This window comes from Cervus canadensis, chromosome 1, assembly GCF_019320065.1.
Source record: "Cervus canadensis isolate Bull #8, Minnesota chromosome 1, ASM1932006v1, whole genome shotgun sequence".
Classification (NCBI taxonomy): domain Eukaryota; kingdom Metazoa; phylum Chordata; class Mammalia; order Artiodactyla; family Cervidae; genus Cervus; species Cervus canadensis.
In genome coordinates, this window is record NC_057386.1 from 125,040,756 (window position 1) to 125,067,614 (window position 26,859).

Below are 26,859 nucleotides of genomic sequence, written 5' to 3' on the forward strand. Positions count from 1 at the left end.
CCTTCCCATCACGATACATCTGGGGCTTCCAAGAACCCTGACTGGAGGTGCCTCTGTCACTACAGGTGGTATTGACCTTGCCCCCTTGGCTCAGGTAGGTGTCCACCATGTTTATCATCCAGTGGGTTGCTGTCTTTCCCATCCCTACTCTGTGATTTATTTTTTATTTTTTTAAGCATTTTTTTTTTTATGTGGACCATTTTTAAAGTCTTTATTGAATTTGTTACAATATTGTTTTGTTTTAGGTTTTGGTTTTTTTTTGGGCCAGGAGCCATGTGGGGTCTTAGTTCCATGACCAGGGGTCAAACCTGTGCCTGGTCTTTAAGAAGGCAAAGTCTTTTAACCATTGGCCCAGCAGGGAAGTCCCTACTCTGCTTTAGAAGCAAGTCACTGTCAAGCCTACTGTCAAGGGGAGGGGAGTCCAGCGGGAGCACTTCCTGGAGATTCTGTGGATGCCAGGTAAAACCACCACAATGATTAGTGAAAACTGGGAGACAGATGCTGGAAGCCTGTGCACATTTCATGTTTCTCCTCCATTTCCCCCATTAATTTCAGCCTTCATCTCTCCATCTTGTCTTTAGCAGTTACTACTGTGGGTGCTTAATGGTGATTTTCTATTTTCTTCTTTTATGTTTATTAACTAGAATTATGCAGGGAACATTTGTCCCTTTTCTCCTATTTATTTTTTTATATCTCCACAGAGTACTACACATTAATTTTATTCTTTGAAAGGACATATGGTCATCTTTCTGCCTTATATCCCCATTTTGGATGGTTTTTCTAACAATAGTAAGAGTGTTCCAATATAGGACAGTCAAAAAGAACAATAGATGTCCAAGCACATGGGTATTTCTGGAAGGACTGATCAAAACATTGTCATTGGAGGCTAGGATATTCAGGGACTTTAAAAGCCTGGTGTGGGACTGGAGTAGAAATACCCACCAGAGGGAATTCCCTGGAGGTCCAGTGGTTAGGACTTGGCACTTACACTGTGGTGGCCCAGGTTCAATCTCTGGTTGGGGAACTAAGATCCTGCAAGGCGAGCAACAGAACCAAAGAAGAAGAAGAAGAAGAAAACACCCACAAAAATACGAATGAGAAGAAGCCAAGGTTGGACTGCATATCTCAGAGTCCTAACCTCATTTCTTTTACACGAGAACTTGGGCAAATTATATTATCTCTCTGGGCTTCAGTTTCTCCCCAGTTAAGGTGAAGATGAAGGCACTGACCAACAGTGGTTCTCAGGCTGGTGCACATATATGGAGGTTTTGTTCAAACACAGGTTGCTGGCTGCACCCCTAGAGTGTCAGATTCAGTAGGCCTGGCTAGGTCTGGGGTGGGGCTCAGGGCTTTGTGTTTCTAACACATTGTCAGGCAATGCCGATGCTGTTGATCCAGAGACCATGCTTGGAGAACCATTTGTCCAGATGATCCCTGAGTACTACGGACAGCTATGGACGCATCTCGACATGAGGAAATCCTTGGCCCTGGCTATGTCACTGCTGAAATGATGGAACAGACCTTTGCAGGAGCCGGGACACTGGGAATCCAGTGGGGAGCTAGGCAGTAGACACGTGAATGATTGCTCTGTGCCAGGCATGGCCTTAAATGCCTCGAAGACCCAGTTGCTGCCCAGGGAGGGACAAAGGTTGGCAGAGTGGTAAAGAGTAGGCTTGAGGGTCTTCCTTGGTGGTCCAGTGGTTAAGAATTCTCCTGCCAAAGCAGGGCACACTGGTTTGATCCCTGATTCAGGAAGATCCCACATGTCATGGAGCAACTGAGCCTGTGCCCCGCAACTTACTGAGCCCACATGCCCAGAGACTGTGCCCCGAAACAAGAGAACTCCCCCAGCCAGAAGCCTGTGCATCACCGAAAGGAAGAGTAGCCCCCACTCGCCAAAATGAGAGAAAGCCTGAGGGCAGCAGTGAAGACTCAGCGCAGCCAAAAATAAATACATTCCTTTAAAGATGCTTGAATCTGTCCCCCCAACCACACACACTTAACAGCTATGTAACCTTGAGCAAGTGACTAAATGACTTCTTCAGTTTCCCCACCTATACAGAGAGGAGAGAGTGAAACTTTCAGTGTCTGGCAAGAAGATGCCCAATGAACGCTTACTACTGCTAAAATTATCATCCTTTGCCACTAAGCCTTTCCAATGAGGAGAAACAGTAGTGACAGATATTATTGATTTCTACAGCACGTCTCAATCACCCTAAGCCCCAACACCACCTAGCCTGGATACCCCGTCTACCCCCTCAGTCACCACTCTTCACACATGCACAAAATCCAAAACAGGTTATGAGAAAAATTCAGCATAATTTATTAAATAGTTTCCAAGGGCTCCTCCAAGGAGCATTAACAATCTCAGTATGATAAATATCAATAAATTAAAATAGCTGTCACCTTCTGCCCTCACAAGGGTATAATACAATTTAAGTCTTCCGAAGAAAAACATTCTATAAATAACAAGACAAAGAACAACGACATAATTTGAAATCATTTTCAAGTTAGCTCAGACATTTATATCTCAGTCTTCCCAGGACTCGCCATTTTGAGGCTTCACTGAGATGATAACTAGAATGATTTACTTAACTCACAGCAGAATTCTCATACACAGCTGTCGCTCATCATCTTTTTTTTTCTTTTTTTTTTAAGGCTCCTTGCATTCCTGCCACTCAAAAGGAACAGGATCAACCAGATGGTCTTCAGTGACCTTCTGGGTTTCACTATCCACTAATTTCAGGCACTTTGAAAACATTTCTAAAACACACTTGATGAACATTTTACGTTGAAAGCTGTCTGTAGGCACAGAAATGTCTGGAGCACGTTGCGATTCAAGTTTTTTGAGATGGTCCATGACATCAGTAAAATTTTTGTCATTGAAAAATGGTTTGATCGCTCTGAAATAAGGCAGGATGGCTGAGCTGTTGATGTTGTGTGGCGGTTGGGGGCTCACAGAAAAACACTGCATGCGACACTTGCAGAATGTTGGCACTCCCTTCTCTTTCTGCTCCTGTGGAAGGAGGAGGGGAAATAGGTGAGCGTTAATTTTGCAAAGCAGCCAAAAATCCTGATAGCTCCTCGGTCGGGAAGATCTCCTGGAGAAGGAAATGACAACCCACTCCAGTATTCTGGCCTAGAGATCCCATGGACTACAGACTGAATCCCTGACGGGTGACAGTCCAGAGAGTTGCAAAGAGTCAGACATGACTGAGCAACTAAACGTCAATAGCAAAGTCGAGAGTCCTGGGCAGTGCTTTCTCTTCAGCAGCTTATCTAATCAGTGCCACAAGCCTGCAAGGCTGTGATGGTCACTGTCCCCTCTCCCAGAAGAAACTAAAGCTCAGCTGGTTTGTGGAGCTGGTGCAAGATCAGGTGGTGGAGTAGTATTCCAACCCACGTCAGGCAGCACTCCCAAAGCCTGTGCTACTAACCACGGCTCCTTCCTGCCTCTTCTGCACCATCTCTACCTCCTCTCCTCTAAGGACTTCTGGGCTTCTGGAGTCCACTCTTAGCTGCTCAGGGGCCCAGAGAGGTGGGGAAGGGAAAGGCATCTGGGTTTCTATGCTATTCCTGGTTCTCTGTGACTCCTTGTAAAGTCAATATATCCCCCTCTCAGTAGCATTGAAACATGTATATTACCACATGTGAAATAGATCACCAGTCCATGTTCGATGCATGAAACAGGGCACTCAAAGCTGGTGCACTGGGGACAACCCAGAGGGATGGGATGGGGAGGGAGGTGGGAGAGTGGAGTTCAGGAAGGGGGACACATGTACACCCATGGCTGATTCATGTCAATGGATGGCAAAAACCACCACAATATTGTAAAGTAATTAGCCTCCAATTAAATTAATTTAAAAAAGTGTCCCCCTCTCCTGGCCAGGGTGGGAGGTGGTCTCCCACCTGGAAAGGTCTCCAAGATGCCAGAGAGATTTTACTCCAACACACCGTGGACTCCAGACCACACCCTCTCCCATCTCTCTTCCTGGGGACTAGAAGCATCTCATGAACCTGAAGCTGCCTGATCACCAGAGCCAACAGCCTCCGCCTTTGCATCTGTAGAAGGAAGTCAAGGCAGGGGCGTCCCTGGTGGCTCAGTGGTTAAGAACCCGCCTGCCAATGCAGAAAACACAGGTTCCATCCCTGGTCCGGGAAGGTCCCACAAGCTGCAGAGCAACTACGCATGGATGCCACAACTTCTGAACCCTTGCTCTAGAGCCTGTGCTCCACAACAAGAGAAGACACCACCGTGAGAAGCCTGCACACCGCAGCTAGAGAGTAGCCCCCACTGTTCGCAACTAAAGAAAGCCCATGTGCACCAATGAAGACCCAGCCCAGACAAAGTTAAATAAAAAAATAAAGCCAAGGCTAAAGTTCAAATGCCAGGATGGAAGGGAAGAGCAAGGCCAATCTTACGAATCACTTCCACGTGTTGCTTTCTGTTTACTCAAAGCTGTGTAAGAGCTCCTATCTTGACCACAACCCTGAGAAACTGAAAGAGTATTTACATGTACACTTTCCCTGCCATGGGTCAGGCTCAGCCAGGCCTCTGCTAGAAGCTGACGGAGCCCTAATTCATAAGTAACACATACACAGACATCTACTGTGTTAACCGCCCTTATCTGCCATAAGAGATGCTCCTTGTGACCCACATGAGGAATTTAGCATCCTATATTTGTTGGGCTATCATGTACAGCTTAGGCTGAGATTGGCTGTTCCTTGAAGAGCAGGGAGGGAGGAAAAAGCATTTACCTGTGAACCGAATATGTCAGGGATGAACAAGCCCACAAAAGTAGGGGTACGTGAGAAATTGTTGAGCTTGGGGCTCTCTGGGCTAATCTCTGTCTCTGACCCCCACCACCAACCTCACAAAAATCCCATCCAGCCTGTCTGTAGATAGTATCACCTACTCAATGGACATGAATTTGAGCAAACTCCAGGAGATAGTAGAGGACAGAGGAGCCTGGTGTGCTGCAGTCCGTGGGGTCACAAAGAGTCGGACATGACTGAGCAACTGAATGACAAGAACAAGAGCCTGTCTAGTCGTTCCCATCCCTTCTGGGTATGTCACAGGCTGCTCTGGGGGCCAAGGAAGACATTTTAAAGAAGTGGCTTAAAAAAGAAATCTGGTGGGCACTTACATATTCTTCCATGAGTTTCGAAAATGAGAACTGCAATTCTGTGATTACATCTGATTGTATGTCTCGCCGTAGTGGATGGCTATGGGAGAAGAGCAAGGCTCCCAAACAGCAGAGCAGGAACAGGGCAAGCCCCGAGGATCCTGGAAAAAGAAAGTGAGGCTGTGAGATGCGGACCGTACACCCCCATCCACCCCAGCTTCCACCGCTGGAGCTGTGCCGGGCTGGGCCCCTCCAGTCTTCCTCTCTGTCTGGGGAGACCCGACCGTGCCCCCCAGCATCAGTGCCCACAGGACCCGGTGATACCTGAGGAGGAGACCATGGCAGGAGAGAGCGAGGCTGCTTTGGCAAGAGCTGCTGGAGTGAGATGTGCTCGCCATACTCAGGGAGGTATATATACGAAGGGCCAGTTGCGAGGAAGACGGACACTAAAAGTCCCACCCATGGCAAAATCATTACTCAGCTTTTCTCCAGAAAACACTTTCAAATTTCTGCCATCCGAGCCTGGGTGAAAGCAAGGCTGGAAGGAAATGCTGAGGTTACCCTCAAGGTGGGGAGATGCCTGACTCAGCGCAGATACACACAAGGCGCCCACAGGAAGGCATACACGTCTTTGCCATTTCTTCTTGGAAGGAACTTGGTGATTTGACTAGAAGAAATTTTGAAGCCCCTGGGGTTGACAGGCAGAACCCCCAAGGAATGTATGACTAACTGGGGTTGAGGGTCAGTGCCCCACAGGAAACTTCTGCGGGGGGGGTCATAGTGTGTGTAGGTGTAAAGCTGGTACAAAGCTTGTAAAATGTATTATCGCTGGAAATTTCTGAAGCATGCCCATTCCAGAACTCGGGGACAGCCCTGATAACCACCGTGAACTCGAGTGCGTCAAAGGCATTGACTCCCCTCTGCTTGGCCTTGAACATCATTGGTTCCTCCACAGCATCTTTGCAACCTCAGGCCTCGAGCCAGAATCCGTGCTCCAGAGTTACCTGGTTCTTGTCAACTAGTTTTTTAATTTTTAGTTTTTACATATTTTGGCCGGCTGCTCGCAGCATGTGGGATTTTAGTTCCATAACCAGGCCCAGTGCAAGGAAAGCACAAAGTCTTAACCACCACACCACCAGGAAAGTCCCGGAGTTATTTGTTGAAATCACTTACACGTATTTTGAGCGCCAACTCTGACTTGATGTTCTTCTCAGCTCTCAGAAATGATGGCCAAAAAGTTAGATGAGGTCTCTGCCGTCAGGAAACTGGTGATCTCAGGGGCAAGGAGCTGATAACAAACACCATTAATAAACAAGAGTGGATCAGAGATAGAGATAGGCAGAGAGTGATTGATGACATATGTAGTCAGGGGAGCAGGAAACGTCTCTCTGAGATATCACTGAAGCTGAGACCTAAAAGATGAGTAGCAGTCTGCTGTGGGAAGATCTGGTGAATGGGTGCTCCAAGCAGGGGGCCCCATGGTGCAAAAATGATCTTGACGTCACAGGTCATGGTAGCTGGAATGAACTGAGAGAAGGAGAGGGTGGTGGAGAGCTGGGCAGAGGCCAGGTCACAGAGGGCTTTAAGGAACTTAGGTTTAGGACTTCCCTGGAGGTTCAGTGGTTAAGACTCCGAGCTTCCAGTTCCTCTATTGCAGGGGGCATGGGTTTGATCCCTGATTGGGAAATTAGGATCCCACATGTCATGTGTGGTGCAACCAAAGGAAAAATAAAGAATTTGGGTTTAATTCTAAGTGTGATGAGGCACCGCTGCATGGCTGTATGTAGGGAAACATAGGCTCTGGTGTCCTTTAGAGAATGAGAAAGAGATAGGCCGCTGAGTAGACAATGGATTGTGTGATCCAGGGTGGAAACAGAGTACCCAGTTGGGTTATGAAGCCATACTGGTGAGGTGATGGTGACTTGGACCAGGATGGAGTAGTTGGACATCTACGGGACTGGCTGGTGGACTGGTGTGGAGATGAACTGAAGAGAGGAGTCAAGGGTGACTCCAAGGATTTAAATGAAGCCACTGAATGGTTAATGTGCCATGGGGGGAAAAGTGTGGAGACGAGAAATCAAGAGTCCTATTTGGAGTGAGTTAAGTTTGAGATGCCCGCTAGGCATCTATTTAATGTCAGGTCAGCCACTGGATAAAAGTCACAAGCTCAGGGATAAGGCCAGATCTGGGTGGTTCATAGACCCCAGTGTACACCAGAAGAGACAGTTGGCAACCCCCTTCCACCCTTAAGCCCAAGTCCCCCTCTAGTCATTGCTGTCTCTTTCCTCTTCTTTTAAAAAATATTTAGTTTTATTTATTTGTTTGGTGCACTGGGTCTTAGTTGCAAAATATGGGATCCAGTTCACTGACCAAGGATCACACCCAGGCCAACTGCATCGGGAGCACAGAGTCTCAGCCGTTGGACCACCAGGGAAGTCCCCTCTTTCCTCCTCTTATCCAAGCTTCTTCAGAGAGATCTAGACTCACTTTTACCTCACAATATGATTTTCACTCCAATGATTTATTCAAAACCGTTTAGAAAAGTCCACACTAGGTAACATTTTGCCCCCATGACTTACACCCTCTGGTGTTTACTCCCACAATGGTGTTACATTACATGGCAGAGGAGACTTTGCAGATGTAATTCAGGTTACTAATCAGTTGACCCTAAGGTAGGTTGATTACCAGATGGGCCCAGTGTCATCACATGAGACTTAAAGAGGAAGGATAGAGGTAAGAGAGACTCAAAGCATGAGAATGACCCAACTTCCATTGCTAGCTTGAAGGTGGAGGGTCCAGGTGGAAAGCATGAGAAGAAAATGAGCTTGACCAACAACCAGTGAGTTGGGAAGAGGCCCCTGGGCCCCAGGTGAGAACTGCAGCCCCAGCTGATACCTTGACTTTGGTAAGACCACAAGCAGAGCACAGAATCCAGTTACACCATACTGGAGTCCTGACCTGCGGAAACATCACTTTGCCAACAGAGGTCTGTATAGTCAAAGCTATGGTTTTTCCAGTAGTCAAGTACGGATGTGAGAGTTCAACCATAAAAAAGGCTGAGTACCAAAGAATTGATGTTTTCAAACTGTGGCACTGGAGAAGACTTGAGAGTCCCTTGGAGACTCTCAAGGAGATCAAACCAGTCAACCCTAAAGGGAATCAACCCTGAATATTCATTGGAGGGACTGATGCTGAAACTGAAGCTCCAATACTTTGGCCATCTGATGCGAAGAGCTGACTCATTTGAAAAGACCCTGATGCTGGGAAAGATTGAGGGCAGGAGGAGAAGGGGGCAATAGAGGATGAGATGGTTGGGTAGCATCATTGACTCAATGGACATGAGTTTGAGCAAACTCTGGGAGACAGTGAAGGACAGGGAAGCCTGGCGTGCTGCAGTCCATGGGGTTGCAAAGAGTCAGACATGACTTAGGGACTGAACAGTAGCAAACTTTGTGGTTTTAAGCTGTTAAGTTTATGACTTTTGTGAGAACCCATATAGTGTCTAGTGACCTCATATTGCCAACCTTACTGGCTTCTTTTCAGTTATCATTTGACTTCATCCTTTCATGGCATGCAATAATGTCAACAACTTCCTCTTCTTGAGAACATTTTTCCCCTCCAGAAATGTTATCCTGATATGTTTTGGATATCAGCCTCTCACAGTGCCTTCTGAGGCTGAATCATCTTCCTGCTTTGCTCTTTAGTGGATATGCCTCAAAGGGCCCAGTGCTTGGTCTATGTTCCTCACACTTTTATGTCTCTCTCCTTTTATCTAAATGTCCAGCTGCCCGATGGACATCTCCACCTGAATGGCCCACCTGGACCTCACATTCAACATAGCCAGAATGGAGGTTCATACCCTGTGAACCAGGGTGATAGCGAGAGCAGCAATGAAGACCTGTGGATGGATTGGCAAAATCTGTAGGAGATAGAATCCAGTCTTTAGGAGGTGATTGATTGATCTGGGGATAATGGAAAGGAAGGAATTGAGGATGACTTCCAGGTGTCTTGTTTGGGCAACTGGACAGATGGTGTTGGTCCATACTGGGAGAGGATTACAGGACTCAGGTGACATAAAGAATTTATTTATTGATGTGGTAAGGTGGAAGTGTACAGAAGGCCACTGGTCATTTGGACTTGGAGCTTGAAGGAAGGAACCGGAGACATACATTGGGTACCAACTGTATATTGTGTTGATGAACCTGGACGTCTAAGAGAGAGGACCAATGTGAGTTGTGAATCAAGGGTGGAGACCTGGGACATACCTCCTTTAATGGAACAGGTGCAGGAAGAAGATTTAGTCTAAAACACCAAGAAGACATCCTCAAGAGGGAAAGAAATATACTAGAAAAACATGTGGTCATGGGACAAGATAAGAAGCGGTTTCAAGAAGGAGGAAATGATTGGCACCATCAAAAGGCACAGAGAGGTCAAATAAGATAAAGGCTGAAGAGACATACAGTAGGTTTGAGAACATGAGGTCACTGGGAAGTTTGCTAGTGGGTGTTGAATAAATTGTTGGGCAAAGGGAAGCCATACTGTGGTTTTGGAATGGGGGAAAAAGTAAAGCCACTCAGTCTTGTCACTGGAATCCCAGGCATCCTCCCTGGTTCATCTCTTTGATGTGTTTATATCATTGTAGACTCTTGGATATTTGTTTTATTCTTTAAAAAGATGTATGGCTCCCTTTTTGTCTTATTTCCAAGTTCTGGGAAATTTTTCTAACAGTAGTAAAGGTGTTCTAATATAGGACAATCAAAAAGAATGAAAGATGTCCAAAACAGTGGGTGTTTTTGGGTCACAGTCAGTAAATCAGACTTCCTCAAAATTAAAAAAATATAATTCTCTTCTAAAAACCCTGTTGAGAGGATGAAAAGACAAGCCAAGACTAGGGGAAAAAATGTTAACCAAATGCAAATCCAACAAAGGAATTCTGAGCAGAATATAGAAAGAATGCTCAAAACTCAGTTTTATGGATTAGGCAGTGGTTTCTTAAAATGACACCAAAGGCACAAACAACCAAAGGGAGACATAAAAACAGATAAATTACATCTCAGCAAAATTAAAACCTTTTGCTTGTCAAGGGACACTACCAAGAAAGTGAAAGACAACCTCCAGAATGGGAGAAAATCATGAACAAGACAGGGGGCTAGCATCCAGAACATATAAAAGCTCTTACAACTCAATGATAAAAAACAAACAGACCCAATTTTAAAATGACCAAAGTATTTGAATAGACATTTCTCCAAAGAAGACAAATGGCCAATAAGCGCATGAAAAGATGTTCAACATCATTAGTCGGGCATTGTTGTTGTTGTTATTTAGTCACTCAGTCATGTCCCATTCTTTTGGGACCCCATGGACTGTATCCCACCAGTCTCCTCTGTCCATGGAATTCTCCAGGCAAGATACTGGAGTGGGTTGCCATTTCCTTCTCCAAGGGATCTTCCCAACTCAGGGATCGAACCCATGTCTCCTGCATTGGCAGGCGTATTCTTTACCACTGATCCACCAGGGGAGCCCAGTCAGGCATTCAGTTCAGACTGAACTGAACTATACTCCTTTGCTGATTTGGAACCAGTCTGTTTATTGTTCCATGTCCAGTTCTAACTGTTGCTTCTTGACTTGCATACGGATTTCTCAGGAGGCAGGACAGGTGGTCTAGTATTCCCTTTTCTTTGTCAGGCATTAGGAAAATGCAAATAAAAACCACAAAGAGATACTACTTCATACCTATTAAGATGGCTATAGTTTTTGTAAATGTAAAATAGTTGGTGTTGGTGAGGATATGAAAAAAGTGGAACTCTCATATATTGCTGGTAGAAATGTAAAATGAATGGTACAGCTTCTGTGTAAAATAGTTTAGCAGATCCTCAAAATGTGAAACGTTGAGTTACCATATGACCCAAAATTTTCATTCCTAAGTATCTACCCAAGAGAAATGAAAACTTATGTTCATACAAAACTTGTACATGAATGTTCATATCTGCATTATTCATCAGAATCAAAAAGTAGAAACAACTCAGATGTCCTTCAACTGATGAATGGATAAACATAAGTGCCTTCTACCCATATATAGAATATTATTCAGCCATAAGAAGGAATGAATTAGACACGCTGCAACATATCTGAACCTTGAAACTATTATGCTGTGTGTCCTTTTGGGATGAAGAAAAAAGTTGAAAATTAGATTACAGTGAGAGCTGCACTATGGATATAGTGGCACTATGAATATACTTAAGAATTGTGCACTTTAAATGGGTGAATTTTAGTTACATACATTAGATCTCAGTCAAGATGTTGCATTTTCAAATTATAGGAACCAGAACCATCTCTTTTTATATATTTATTTTTATTTATTTGGCTGCACCAGGTCTTAGTTGCAGCATGCGGGATCTTTTGAGTTGCAGCATGTGAACTGTTAGCTGCAGCATATGAGATCTAGTTCCCTGGTCAGGGATGGAACACAGGCCCCCTACATTAGGACTGTGGAATCTTAGCCACTGGACCACCAGGTAAGCCCCCACTCCCATCATCTTATCCCGTTAATTTCACAAACCGGTGCCCAGGAGTCCATTGCCAGCCGGGCAGTGATCTAGATGCTGAGGATGGAAAGAGGAATGAGATTGGACCAGTCTAAAGTGGGGCCCTGGTGCTAAATCTGTTGTCTGGGTGGACAGTGATTGAAACTTCTGACGCGGGGATTAAAGGGATCCACCTTGGAATCCACTGATTAGAGAGGACTGTTCGTTCTTGGATTCATTTTTCCTCCCTAGCTCCGCCAAAGGGGGATAAGAATTAATACTTTATTCCGAGGGTGCTCCAGAGAAGAAACAGATTAGCAGCTAGGAAGCGCTCAATACCTGCCGGAGCCGCCACAGTAATCACCCCCAGGCGGTGGTGGGAAGAGTATTGCTAACCCTGCGCAGTTGGGTCTCTGATTCCTGGCTGCCGGAAAACTTTGTCCGCATGCGAAAATAGTGGGTTCCAGGAGCTCCTGCGCAACCGCGCCTCCGCCGCCTGGGGCGTCCCGGGGGTTGCCTAGCAACCAGCTGGCGTGGCGAACGCGCGAGCATGGAGCCGGAGACCCGGACCTTGAGCGCCGCGGTCCGGGAGCATCTGCGACAATTGTGTCTGCACGAGTTCCCGTGCGGCACCGGCAGCTGGGTGCGGGCGCTTGGCTGGGCGGCCGGGGGAAGGGCTCGGGGATCTGGGAAACGGAGGGGACCGACCCGCGGCCAGGCCAGGGCCTAGGGACGCAGAGCGGGGCTGGGGAAGGGCTGGCCCCGGGTGCTGAGGGCGCCACCAGCCCCAGGAGTTGGTTGATATGGAGAAGCCTGGAGAGGATGTTTGGATCTGGGCGTTTGGGGAGCGTCCTGACCTAGGGATGGGGGTGGGGGTGGACTGTGGGAACAGGGACGCTGCAGGGGTGGACGAGATAGGCCCCCACCTGTGGCCTGTGGGCGCTGACCCAGGGTAGAGGACAGGGACCCTGCCTCGAGCGGAGCGGGACCCTGGGGCAGGCTCTCTTAAAGACACCAGCCTCCTTTAGGGGTGAAATATCGTCCTGAGAGCAGGTTTACAGTTAGGACCCTGCTGCGATGTGGCCAAAGGGGCAGTCCTCACCAGCTAAGTGCAGGAGGAGCATGACCCTCAGAACCAGGGGCTTCTCAAGTGTGCCAGGAAGTCTTGAGTCCTGAATGGTTCCCATGGGCTTGGTGGGAAGCTTTTTGGTGTTCCTGTCCAACTCTTTGAGACCCCATGGACTGCAGCACACCAGGCTTCCCTGTCCTTCACTCTCTCCCAGAGTTTGATCACACTCATGTCCAATAAGTCAGTGATGCCATCCAACCATCTCATCCTGTCGTCCCCTTCTTCTCCTGCCCGCAGTCTTTCCCAGCATCAGGGTCTTTTCCAGTGAGTCGGCTCTTTGCATCAGGTGGTCAAAGTATTGGAGCTTCAGCTTCAGCTTCAGCATCAGTCCTTCCAATGAATATTCAGGGCTGTTTTCCTTTAGGATTGACTAGTGCGAAGCTGGGACCCCACATTCCCTTGTCAGGCTGGTCCCCATTTTCATAGAAGAGAAAACCGAGATGTTAATCAAGGAACTAATTAACTTGTTTCATGAACAAACATTGACTGGGCCCCTACATTGTGCCTGCATTGTGCTGTGCTTTGGGGTTTCATAGACAGACGTCTCTCAAGACGAAGGAGTGGAAAACAGTAAACTCAAGGACCAAAATCTTTCATCTTCCACTTATGGCATCTAAAGGGCCAGATGTTCAGCCTTTGCCACCTCTGCTTCAGAAACCTTTCCTTGGCTAATTACCTCCCACAGATCGCCTTTTATACCTCCTGGCTTCTAAGCTCACCCTGATCGTCCTGTCTTATAGTCTATTCCATTTTGAGAGTTTCGAATCCTTGAGAGAGGGTGAGTCATAAAGAGAGAAATTCTGTTCCTCCCCCCCCCCCCCTCGACCCTTACTGCAGAATAAGTCACGATTTCTTCCTCAAACTAGCCGAGCATGGCGGGAGCTGATCCCCAGAGAGGAGAGGGCCCTGAGTCCTGGGGAGGAGACGGTGGAGGATCTGCTGGGCCTAGTCCGCAGCGCCCACTCACCCTGGGCTCTGGTGGAGGGCTCAAGCGCAGAGGACCTTTTCCTGAAAGAGCTGGCCATCCAGAATCCACTGATGCTCAAAGACAGCTTCTTCTACACCTACTTCAGGTCGCTCCGGGTGGTGGACGAGGATGTGAGTGCTGGGAGTGAGGCTCAGGTACAGGGCTGATGAGAGGGGAGACATTTGTCTTATGGGACCGGGTGGTAAGACCTAGCTCTGCCCTCCTCCTGATTAATCTCACCAGCTGGTCCACAGAGCAGGGCTACCAAGCCTGGCAAACTGGCCCAGTTTGTCGCTGCAGAGAAGGGAGGCCCAGCCAGGATGGCCCGTAATGTCCTTGGAGCCAAAGTCAACTGAGGATTCATAGACAGGTCCCTGAAGTTTCTGGCCTGACCCTGTGGGATGGAGACTAGAGTGGTCCCTTAAGACCACAGGGTTCACCATGGCTCTGATTCCTGCCCTCGGGATCTGACAGTCCAGCAAGGGACACAAGACAGCGAAGCTGGAAGGGTGTCAGAGGAGGGTGAGGCTTGAGAGGTGGGAGGCCGCTGCAGGCCCTGGCAAAAGGCTGCAGGGAAGGCACAAAGAGAGGAAGGGGGTCGGGGTGTGGGGCAGTCACCCTCTGGGGCTGGGTGCACTGTTGCTGTCCTCCAGTAGACGCCAGGGTCGCCCCGGCCACTGCAGTTCTGATCTCCCTTTCCTCCCTTCCAGGTGAGCCTGGTGGACAAAGAGCTCCTGAAATTTGTGAAGCTTAAAGAGTTGGTGCTGAGTGCTAATCAAATCAAGGAGATTGACACCACCAACCTGCCCCCAACTCTCAAAGTAAAGGAGCCCAGGTTCCATTCTGGGTCTTGGAACCAGAGCTGCCCAGAGACCCTGCCCCTCCCTTGCCCACTCCCCAAGAGGTTTGACCATCATGTCTGTGTGCTAAGGGTGGGTCCAAGGCTTTTGAAAGGTTGGCCAGATCCCTTAAAAAGTGAAACACAGGATTTCCACGTGGCCCAGAAATTCCCTTCCTAGGTATACACCCCAAAGCCTCGAAGGCAGGGACTTAGATTCCTGTACGCCCGTGTTCACCAACCCAAAGGCTGTATTTACTTTATTATTATATTTTTACTTTATTTTTTAATATTTATTTACTTGGCTGCACTGGGTCTTAGTAGCAGCATATGGGATCTAGTTCCCTGACCAGGAATTGAACCTGGACCCCCTGCACTGAGAGCCACTGGACCACCAGGGAAGTCCCTCTTCCCGGATCCTTAGAAGGGAGTCCAGGTGGGCCCAGAGAGACAAGGCCTGAGTACTTCGCAGCTCCCCTCCTAAGTTGCCCAGAGCTGAAGGAGGGGGTGGACTCTGACCTCCCCGGGCTCACGGGCTGTCTGTCCGCTCGTCTCAGGTCCTGGAGCTCTACGGCAACAAGATAACCAGCATGCGGTGTCTGTGCCATCACCCGCCCCCGCAGCTCCAGCACTTGGGGCTGGGCCACAACAAGCTCCTGGGGCCCCTGGAGAGTCTGTACGTCACCAGCGACCACTGGTAACTCGGGAGCTCCCCGTGGGTAGAGGGGGGAGGGGATTGAGCGCACCACCTGGGCCCCTCTAAGCTGGGGGCTTGGAGAACTCAGCTTTGCTCTTTTCTGTAATAACTCCTGGTTGGCTGCTAAGTCCAGACTTAGGGTTTTTTCCTCTGACCCCATGAACCAAAAATCCCACTGAGGCCCAGGGAAGGGCACCAAGAGCCAATGAGAGTGAGTGGACCTTTTGCTTTGAGGACGTGTTTCCAATTCAGGATTCCTGTTGCCGTTTGGGCCAGTGAATTCTTGGTTCTGAGGGCCATCCTGCAGCTCCCTGGCCTCCGCCCATCAGAGGCCAGGAGCGTCCACCCCAGACCCGCTGTGATGACCCAAAGTGCCACACGGCCACTGGGGGGCAAAGCCACCCCCACCTGAGAACCACTGCCCTACAGACAAGTCTGCTTTGACTTTGTCTCCTTGGTGGGTGAGCAGTAGGCAATCTGAGACGTCTGAGGGCAGCTGAGACCACCCGTGAAAGCCTATCAGAGGAGGGCCTTCCCCGGCAGTCCAGCAGTTAGGACTTTGCCTTCCAATGCAGGGCATTGCAGGTTCGATCCCTGGTTGGGGATTCCACATGCCTTGGGGCCGATAACCCCTAAAACATAAAACAGAAACAACATTGTAACATATTCAATAAAGACTTTAAAGATGATCCACATTAAAAACAAAAAACAAAAAACAAAAAAAACCCTCCCTCAGAGGAAGCGGGGCCAGAGAGGCCTGTTGAAGCCTCTATGAGGATTCCCAGGGCTCAGAATCCCGGGCAGACCTCCCTGGGCTGAGGTTCACGACAGTTCTTTCCTCACAGCCCAGGAAGGCCTCGAGGAGCAGGACAGCTTTCCCAGGTGGCCTGGGAACGTGCTCGTGGAAGGCCTGTCTCTGACCCTAATTTCCTCCTTCTTCTTCTTTCTCTATCTTGGCAAAGCTGCCTCTGCACAGCCTTGACCATGCATGATTCCATATCCCTGACTTCCACTGACCTCCGTCATCAGGGAAGCTGCGAAGCGTAGAAAGAGAACGCACACTTTGGGCTGTGTGTGACAGCTGAGTTCAGAACTCTGCCAGAGTTCTAAGCGTTCTGGTTATTTTTTGTTAATTTATTCATTTAAAATTTTTGGCCACACGGCATGTAGGGTCTTAGTTCCCCAACCAGGGACCAAACCCGTACCGTGGAAGCGCAGAGTCTTAACCACTGGACCTCCAGGGACGTCCCTTAAGTGTTCTGGTCTTTGATTTGGAAAACAGGCTTAAGATAACGTCACCTGATTGATGCTGAGTGTGGATTTCATAGAAACATGTATGTGTGAAAGCTCCATCTTTTGCTGTTTTGAATTTAAAAGGAGGGTACATGTCCTGCGAATCCATCTTTCTGATGCTTTCACCAGTTCTCCTGAAGGAGGCTGGTATTGTGTAAAATCTGTGTGCCGGTCCAAACAAAGTATTCTTGGATATTTCTGTGACTGGCTGATCAATATCAGGACAGGATGAGAGGAGGGAAGAAGGGCAGGTGCGGCGGGGAGATGGTCGCATGTGACGGCGGGATCGTGCTGATGAGGTGTCCCCTTATGAACTGTTGCTATTGCCTCTACTCCCAGAGCTGGAATCCGTTCACTTTCTGGTTTGCACAGTAGGGAGGCCTGCCACCAGGTGGAAGGTGCGGGGCGCCTCCTCTGTCCCTAGCGGCTGGTTCTTCTTCACCCACGTGCCCCAAGAAACAAACCAGGGACTTCCCCTGGAGGTCCAGTGGCTAAGACTCCACGCTTCCAAAGCAGGGGGCCTGGGTTTGATTCCTGGTCAGGGAACTCGATTCCACATCCATGACCAAGAACTGGCGCAGTCAAATAAATATGTAAATATTAAAAAAAATAAATAAAAGGAACGAACCAGACTGCTTCCCATGGTCGTGGCCTGGTCTGACTCTGGGGTACTTCTTCTAGCTTCTAGACCCTTCGAGCCTCACACCCCCTCTTCCCAGGCCCCCCCTGTTTGTCGGGCTCTCCTACCCCATCCCCACGGCTCCTCCATACAGAGGCCTGCCTCCACCTTCCTCACCAGTCCGTCCGTCTCTGCTGAGAACCTTCTAGATGTATGGGAGATAGCCAGATGGTTAGCTGAGAAGAGGTCTATACACATACAAGTTGAGTGGAGGCAGGATGTGACAGCCACCTCTGTGCACAGCAAGAGCAAGGGGGTCGGGGGAAGCGGGGGCTCCATCCGGACAGGGGGTTAACTCGGGTCGAGAGCAGCCCGAGGCCTGAGTGTCAGGGCGGGCCACAGTCTCCCATCCCACCCTCAGCACCGGGCCTTGTCCAGCCGGGACTCAGGCTGCTGGGGGTGCTGGCGGATGCAGTGACAAGACCACGGCTGCCCGTCCCCACCCCTCTGCCCACCTGGCCTCATGCTCCTGGGCCGTGCCGCTCACCTTTCAGGCCCAACCTCGTCTCCCTGGACCTGAGCTTCAACAACCTGACGGACCTGCAGGGCATGGTGGCCGGTCTGCAGACACTGCCGCACCTCAGGCTGCTGCTTCTCCAGGGCAATCCACTGGCCCTGGTGCCCCACTACCGGGGCCTCACCATCGACAGCCTGGCCAGGCTCTGCGTGCTGGACGACATCACCGTGGCATCCAGCGAGAAGCATCTCTTCCGGGGGCTCAGCCACAGCGAGGGTGAGGGGGCCAAGGCGCAGGGCGTGGGGGAATTGTCAAGGGGGGCCCCCCCAGCCCACCCACCACCCTACTGGGTACACACGTCTTGTTTGTCACCCAGCTCCCCGGCTGACTCAGACCCCGGTCAGGTGTAACTCACTTTCTTGGGCAGAGTTCTCTCCCAGATTTTGATCCACGTGACTGAGATTTGGGGACAGAAATGGTAGGGGGTCGGGACCATCACTGTCCCCTCCCTTCCTTCTGAGACAAATGGGAAACATTCTTTAAATCAGCTTCTTGGCTTGCTGGTGGCTTGAGATCACCCCCTTGTGGCTGTACCAGAGTCTTCTCAAGGTCAGGGTGATGAAACATGGCTAATAATAGCTCCGCCTCCTGCGTGTCAGGCACCGGCTAAAGTAACATAGTCTCCATCTGCAAGCATCCTGCAAAGCAGCTCCTGCCGTTTCAATTATACAGATCAGGAAAACAAGGCTGAAGAGGGGCCTCTTTCTCAAAGGAAAGTGAAAGTGTTAGTCACTCAGTCCTGTCTTGACTCTTTGTGACCCCATGGACTGTAACATCTGTCCTTGGACTTCTCCAGGCAAGGATCCTCGAGTGGGTAGCCATTCCCTTCTCCAGGGGATCTTCCTGACCCAGGGATCAAACCCCAGTCTCCCGCATTGCAGGCAGATTCTTTACTGTCCGAGCCACCAGGGAAGCCCCTGAGACTTACCCCAGTTCCCTGTGTGTTGAACTTGGCAGTGCTGGGGCATGAAGCCAAGTCTGCAAAGTGAGGCTCAGCCCGGCTCAGGGCAGGAGGCAGGAGGCGTGCTCACCCGCCCTCATTGCCCTGTCTGTTCATCTCATCCCTCGGTTCCCCTCACCCCTGTCCGTTCCCTCCTGCAGATCTCCTGGCGCCCGAGGCGCAGTTACTGGTGACTGTTGGAAACCTCCGAGGGGTGCTGGACTCCTCGGTCTTCGATCCAGAACCAGGGCCCCAAGGCCCTTTCATCACTTACAACTACTATGTGACATACGATTTTGTGGAAGATGAAGAAGGTGAAGGAAGTCAATACGGCGGCGTCCTGGCCGAGGTGGGTGCCTGGGGCAGTTCTCCTCTCGGGTTCTCAGAGTCCCCTGTGCAGACAGGATGGCTGTAGGGGCCCAGGAAGCTCCTTAACGTGGATCTTTCCAATTCATACCCTCCTCTGAACAGGAAGGCAGCTTCTGCTCAGCCCCTTTCCTGAAGCTGGTGTTGCTGGTGTGGTCAGTCACTTCAGTCGTGATCCCCTGGACTGTAGCCTCCGGGCTTCTCTGTCCTTGGGCTTGTCCAAGCAAGAATACTGGAGTGGGTTGCCATCTCCTCCTCCAAGGGATCTTCCCGACCCAGGGGTCAAACCCACATCTCTTACATCTCCTGTATTAGCAAGTGGGTTGTTTACCACTAGCACCACCTGGGAAGCCCCTTGAAGCTGGAGTGATTCTCAGTCATGCTCACCCCTTCCTAATCCTCCTTGAAACGAAAGCAAAGGACCTAACAAGGGAGCAGCCCATATTCTCGGGACTAGGCTGCTAGCCTCCCAACCCTGTTCTCCAGCTCCCCCTATACCTCCCCTCTCCCCTCCCATCACAAGAAAACCCAACAGTGTCATCCGACTAGGAGAAATGTGAGGGTTTCCTAACTTGTGAAGAAATTGTTACTATTTTTACTCTTTACTATTATTATTCATTTATTTATTTGTCTGTGCCGGGTCTTAGTTGCAGAATGTTGGATCTTCCATCTTTGTTCTGGCATGCAGGATCTTTAGTTGTGGCATGTGGGATCTAGTTCCCTGACCAGGGATTGAACCCAGGCCCTCTGCGTCGGGAGCTCAGAGTCTTAGCTGCTGAACGTCCAGGGAAGTCCCTGTCTTTACTCTTAACATAGAACTTTCCGAAGAATCAAGACGAGGTGTTTTGTTTGTTCGGTTGGTTGGTTTTTAACTCCCTGCCCTCTAAGCCCGTGTGTTTCTTTGCTTCACGTCTGTCAAGCACAGGTGCCCGTTCACACGCTGTGCACGTCATGTCAGGCGTGAGCTCTGAGGCTGGCAGTCTTGAATGTATTTTCACGTCTTTGACAGATCATCAAGCCTCCCAGCATGGAACAGTTGGATGAGGACATTCTGGAAGAAATCATCGAAGACATAGAAGAGTCCTTGGAATCTGGGCTGGCCTCCCTGTCCGAGTCGGGGGAGCTGGAGGAGTCCATTGTCTCTGGCGCTTCCGAGCCGTTGCCACGGTCCATAGACTCTGCAGAAGAGCTGCCCAAGCTGCGGCCGCTCCTGGATCCCCAGCTCTGCCCATCCCCAGGGTAAGGATGCTCACGTGGCTGGGGGCCGGGCCCAGACCACACCTGGTGTTTATTGTTCTCTGTGCCCCCATCCCTCCTGGCCTTCTGTTCCTGGCTGTACCCGCGTATTGCTGATCTTCTCAAAGCCCTCCCCGGATGGCACAGCCCCCCACCATATGGCCTCTCTCCTCCCAAGGACAGTGCTCTTCAGCACGGTCCCCAAGCCCTGGTCTGACGTCATCCCCTGCAACTACGAGATGCAGCACACGCTGAGGGACCTGGTGCCACTCAAGGCCTTCCTGCTCTCGGGGACCGTGGTCACCGTCGTGGAGGAGAAGGTGGGCGCCCGCACTCTCCAGGGCTCATACGCTGCCCCTGTCTCCTGTGCTCTGCTTCTCTGTCGGGCACCTGTAGCCCTGCTCCCACATTGGCAGGGTCTCTGTGCTTTTCCAGAAAGATCCTGGCTAGCCCCCTCCCCACCTCCACCCGCTAGATTCTCTCCTGGCCTGTGGAGCAGCCGTCTTCTGCAGACAGTCCCTTGGCTGCTAAGAAGGGCAAAGCAGAGAAGGACAAGAAGGAGAAGGAGAAAGACAAGAAAGACAGGAAGGGCAAAGACAAGGCAGGCAAAGAGGAGAAGGAGCCCCCCAAGGTACCTCCAGGTGGGAGTGGCAGCCTGCGTGGTGGGAGGCTGCTCCTGGCCCCTGCCCTCCCCGTCCACCCACCTGGCCTCTCTCCACAGGCGCAAAAAGGGAGCAAGAAGCAGAAGGAGCTTCCCAAGGAGCTGCACCAGGACCCGCCCATCCTGCGGGTGCTGGGCAGCAGCCCAGTGGTCCTAGAGCCCCTGCTGGCAGGGGAGCCGTTCGTGTCTACCGTGTGCAACTTTGGGGTGATCCGGACCTTGGAAGCTGACCGGCTGACACTTAACAGGGTATAACGGCCCCCCCCCACAACACACACACCCCTCCCCCGCCCACAAATGACTGGTCTTGGAGGGGGAGGGGAGGGAGAGGGAGGTGGGATGGGGAAGGGGGAGCAGAACCACAAGAGGGCGGGGGTGGGGGCATGCAACACGGGTCACCTGAGTTCGAGGGGCCAGGCAAGTGGGCAGGCTGGGCAGCTCCTCTGGAGGAGACCCTGCCTCACCTCCCTGGTCTAAGAGCCAGGGAGCTCTCACCCACCAGGGTCTGTACCCACCCCTCCCCCGGTACCCCGCCACTCCAGTGAGGAACTTATTCTGTGGTTCTCTCTCTCAGGATGCAAAGAAGAACAAGAAAGGTAAAAAAGGTAGGTGCTGAGGGGCAGAGGGCAGGGAGGGTTTACCAAGGACCTGCCCTGGGCCGTTAGGGTTGCTGTAAGTTGCCCCAGGGTGGGTGGCGAGTAAACACCGGATGTTGATTTCCAGCTGCTCTGGAGGTGAAGTCCAAGACCAAGATGCCAGCAGTACCAGGTGACAGTCCTCTTCCTGGTTGGCACCTTCTCCCTGGGTCCTCACCTGGTGGGAGAGGGGCCAGAGCCGCCACCGCCTCCCCCCACCTCCACCCCCCCGCCCTCATGACATAATCACCTTCCAAAGGCCCCACCTCCCAACAGCATCACCCTGGGGGGCTGGGATTTCCATGCAGGAATTGGGGGAAGGGCACAAATATAGCAGGACTCCCTGAGGGGTCAGTCTGACTGGGGACTGAAGGGAGGAAAGATGGAGAATCCTATCTTCCAGCCGATGGGAGGGCCATGCCTACGCTGAGGACCAAACCCTGAGTCTGCCCTGTGGCCCTGTGCACAGGGGCCTGCCGCAGTCAGGACCTGGGCAGGACAGGCATCCTGGGGCGGGGCCAGGATGGAGTAGGAGGGGAGGCTCGGCTTCAGGGTGCCCAGTGTCCTTCCAACTCAGCGGTAGTCTTGCTCCTACAGGGCATGCTCAGTTGCTCAGTCATGTCTGACTCTTTGTGACCCCATGGACTATGGCCCGCCAGGCTCCTCTGTCCATGGGGATCCTCCAGGCAAGAATACTTAACCCTCCTCCAAGGGATCTTCCCCACCCAGGGATCGAACTTGTGTCTTATGTCTCCTGCATTGGCAGGCAGGTTCTTTTACCATGTGAGCCCCACCTGGGAAGCTCCTGCAGGGCATTAGCGCTTCTTTGCTGTATGAGAATCTTGGGCTTGTTGGGTGGGCAGTGGCAGCATTGAAATAGGTAAGTTTTAGATTTAATTTTTAGAACTGGTTGGCTTATGGGGAGAGATGGAAGACATTGCTCAGTTGGGAGACTGCTGCAAAAGTCTAAGGTAAGATCACAGCAGTGCTGTTAGCAGCAGGCAATGTGGAAACAGCCCAGATGACCATCAGTGAATGAACTGGATAAGCAAAATGTGATCTACCCATACAGTGGGATTTTTTAAAGAAAAAAATTATTTGCTGTGCTAGGTCTTAGCTGTAGCAGGCCAGTTCTTCAGTTGCAGCATGCATGATCTTTAGCTGTGGGACTTGAGACCTTTTAGTTGTGGCATGTGGGATCTAGTTCCCTGACCAGGGATAGAACCCGGGCCCCCTGCATTGAGAGCTCAGACTCATCTTAGCCACTGGACCACCAAGGAAGTCCCCATACAATGGGGAATTATTCCATCATGAAAAGGAATGAAGCCCTGACACATCCAACTCCATGGGTAAAGCTTGAAAACTCAGTGCTAAGGGAAAGAAGCCAGACACCAAAGACTGCGTAGTGTATGATTCCACTTTATATGAAATGTCAAGATTAGTCAAATCCATAGAGACAGAGAGTAGATCAGTGGTTGCCTGGAAGTGGGGGAGGAGAAAGGGGTGTGACTGCTTAATGGGTTTCCATTTGGGGTGATGAAAATGTTCTGGAATTAGTGGTGATGGATGCACAACATTGTAAATTTACTAAAAGTCACCGAACTGTATGCTTTTAAATGGTTTAAATGTTTTGAATTTTATGAGAATTTTCTCTCGCTGGAAAAAAAAGTCACCTTAAAAAAAAAAAAGCACTTAAGGCAAGAATCAGAGGCTGGGTTTAGGAATGGGTGGTGGGGATGGTGTGGAAAAGACGGAGCAGAGAGCCGTGAGGAAGATGAAACAGGCTGACCTGGTGACTGGGAGCAGTGCACGTGGGACTTCTGCCTGGCAGAGATTGGGGCCCCCGGGGGGAAGATGAGCTCAACTTTGGGGACGTGAAGTTGAGAAGTTGAATCGAGTGGTGCATCCAGTTCCCGTGGTCGACAGTGCTGCTGAGTTGCCTCCTCTTCTTTGACTCCATCTCCTCTGCCCTGGTCAGACCACTTAGTGGTCTTCACTCAGAACGACTGCAGTTTCCTTAGCCTGCACGGGGCAAGTCTACTCAGAGTACTTTACACTTCCCACTCACTCCTCTGCTGCTTCTCGGGTCAGTCAGCTTCAGTGGCTCTTCTTCAGGGAAGCTGATCATCTGGTTGGGGTTAGGCCCTTTATCTCCTTCACAGCATCCTGTTCTCCTTTACAGGAAATCACAATGATCACAGGTATCACAATGATACCTACATAGATGTGAATCTGTGTAGGTGCTTAATTTTTAAAGATTTATTTATTTATGGCTGCACTGGGTCTTCATTGCTGCACGCAGGTTTTCTCTAGTGGCGGTGCATGGGGGCTACTCTCTGGTTGCAGTGCGGGGGCTTCTCACTGCGGTGGCTTCTCGTTGCAGAGCATGGGTTCTAGAGTGCGGGCTCAGTAGTTGCAGCACACGGGCTTAGTTTTCCCGCAACATGTGAGATCTTGGGCTTCCCTGGTGGATCAGATGGTAAAGAATCTGCCTGCACTGTGGGAGACCTGGGTTCGATCCCTAGGTTAGGAAGATTCCCTGGAGGAGGGCATGGCAACTCACTCCCATATTCTTGCCTGGAGAACCCATGGATAGAGGAGCCTGGTGGACGCAAAGAGTCCATGGGGTCGCAAAGAGTCGGACACAACTGAGCGACTAACACACACACACATACGTATGTACACACGAGTAAGGTCTCAGAGGGCAGGAGCTATGGTTGTATTCTTTAAAGCCACGCAATCTCCAGCTCCCAGCACATCGATTGAATGAATGAATCAGCTTATAGATGGTGTTTAAAGCCACGAAAATATGAGTTTGTTGATAGAAGAGTAAAGGGTTGAGCCCAGTACCCTGGGAAACACTACAGATTCTGAGCAGGAAGGGAAAGCAAGACCTGAAAGGGTCAGATTTAACTGTGTCCTAAAACAAAACCCAAGGATATTGATAAGAATACAGAAATAGCCAAGCCAAGGTGAGGTAGCCAGCCACTCAGGGTAAGTTCACAATGTCTGCCACCCAGTGAGAAATTACCAGGCATGTAAAAAAGCAAGACAATTCAGTATATAATGAAATTGAATCAATTGTAATTGACTCAGCAATGACATATATTATAGAATTCATAGACAAGGACATTAAAGCTGTCTTTGTCATTATATTCCATATAGCCAAGAAGCTAGAGGAAAGATTGACCATGTTACATAGTGACATGGAAGATAAATCAGAATTTTAGAGATGAAAACCACAGTATCACTTGAAAAATGTACTCAGTGGGATTAATGGCAGATTAGACAATGCAGAAGGAAAACTGAGGAGACTAACTTGAAGCAGTAGAAACTATCCAGAGTTAAACTCAGAGAGAAAAATGACTGGAAAAAAAATGAACAGAGCATTAGTGATCAGTGACTTATAAATTCAAAGGAAATCACATTCACAGAGTTGGAGCCCCCAAAGGAGAGTGGGGGAGGGAAGAGAGAAATTTAAGTTGATAGTTTTCAAGTTTGAGTGTTTAAATGTCCACTGTTCTCCTGCTGTCCTCTGGTTTGCATTTTTTTTTTCTGATGATAAATCTAATGTCATCTTTATTCTTTGTTCCTCTGTATATAATGTGTCCTTTTTCTCTCTCTTTAAGCTTTAAAAGTTTTCTCTTTATCACTGATTTTAAGCAATTTTATCGTTAAGCCCTTGGATTAAAATGAGCTTAAAGGAAGCTTTTACTTTTTACATTTTTGCTAATTTCTTTAATCTCTGGCTTAACTGAGGAAGCCACATATGCAGAGGTGCTTCTGCAGTCAGTCTCTGTGATGTTTGCTGTAGTTAAAGTGTATGAAGAAAATCTATTCTCACATGGACATGCAACTGGAAAAGAGGGAAATAATAGACTTTTAAATAATTGTGGCTATTCTTTGACATTACATCAGGCTTGACAACTAGTAGTTTTTAAAAGAAGATTGTTACAACGTGGAAACAATCTATATGGAAGAAGTTTTTCATAATAAGTTATGTTAAATTCATTAGTCTACATTGCCTTTTTTTAAAAACACTGCATTTTAAACATCTGTCTTATGCATGAACAATTGCTAATATCTGGTTGTTGTTTTTTTGTAAAATACTGGTTCACTGAGTTACACATATTTTCCAACTGTTCACATGTTTGTTTATCCATTATCTCCAAATCACCTTCTTTATTATCAAACCTATCATTGGAAAAGTCTTCCAGTATTGGAAAACTGTTAAGTTCATGGTCGCAGATACAATGTTACAAAGTTCTACTTGAAAGTGCAAATGTTATAAATGTATTTATCCAAATGCTTTCAGATGTTTTGCCTGGAGTGCCAGGCTTGCTTCATTCATTTTTAGAAAATATTTGCCAAATATTCACGTTGAAATAACCATTTTTTTAAAAAAAATGTATTTATTTGGCTGCCCCGGCTCATGTGGGATTTAGTTCCCTGACCAGGAATGGACCTGGCCCCTTGCATTGGGAGTGTGGGGTCCTAGCCACTGGGCCCACCAAAGAAGTGCAGAAATAACCATATTTTGTCAGCCTTCTTTCAAGTGAAAAAGATGTCCCAAGAAAAAGCAGCTAGTTCATCTTGTAACTCAAATTGAAGCTTGTTGAATGACTTGATTAGATGTGATTTATGCCTTATTACGGTTAAGACCCTAGGGCGATTCTGAAACCGTGCTGGCCTGGGGACCCAGGTCAGGTTTGCATTTTGGGGACGGAGTCGCCCGGGTCGGCCGTGCACCGCCAACCCCGCTCATCGCCCCGGATTCACATTTTCATATTTCCTCAGAAATAAAATCTTTGGTTTCAGTGTACGAAAGTGACTATCAGCCCGAGCCCCTGACGGTGGAGATCCAGATCCAGCTGATCCAGTGGCGCTCGACGGAGGAGGCGCTCCGGGGGCTCGTCATGTAGGGCGGGATTAAAGGTGGTTCTGACACCGTTGATGTCCGGCCGGTCCAGTTCTGACCCCGCGACTCTCCGGCCTGTCTGGTTCTGACACCGGTCTGTCCGGCCGCCGCCGTGCGTCAGGGGAGCGGGGTGCTGGCCAGGAGGAGCGGGGAATGCCTGGCTAGGGAGGAGCAGGAGGCTAGCCCCGGGTTGGGGGGAGCTGGCCAGGGAGGAACGGCGTTGGGGGTAGGGGTTGGCCTCGGGGAGGGGAGGAGAGGGTTGCTGGCCGGGGGAGCTGGAGTGGGGCTGGCCAGGGAGGAGCCGGGAACTGACCGGAGGAAGCGGGTGCCTGG

General features: G+C 49.6%; 1 protein-coding gene across 1 annotated transcript; it reads left to right on the forward strand.

Moving 5' to 3' along the window:
* The first annotated feature begins 12,200 nt into the window (after positions 1-12,200).
* Positions 12,201-26,530, forward strand: LRRC43 (leucine rich repeat containing 43). The gene is made up of 13 exons (XM_043467906.1): positions 12,201-12,293; positions 13,617-13,877; positions 14,457-14,567; positions 15,142-15,281; positions 17,748-17,986; positions 18,872-19,059; positions 20,086-20,315; positions 20,491-20,632; positions 20,788-20,943; positions 21,034-21,222; positions 21,548-21,578; positions 23,069-23,071; positions 26,406-26,530. Exons 1-13 carry the CDS (start codon positions 12,201-12,203, stop codon positions 26,528-26,530), a joined length of 1,908 nt encoding a protein of 635 aa, XP_043323841.1.
* Positions 26,531-26,859: the final 329 nt, after the last annotated feature.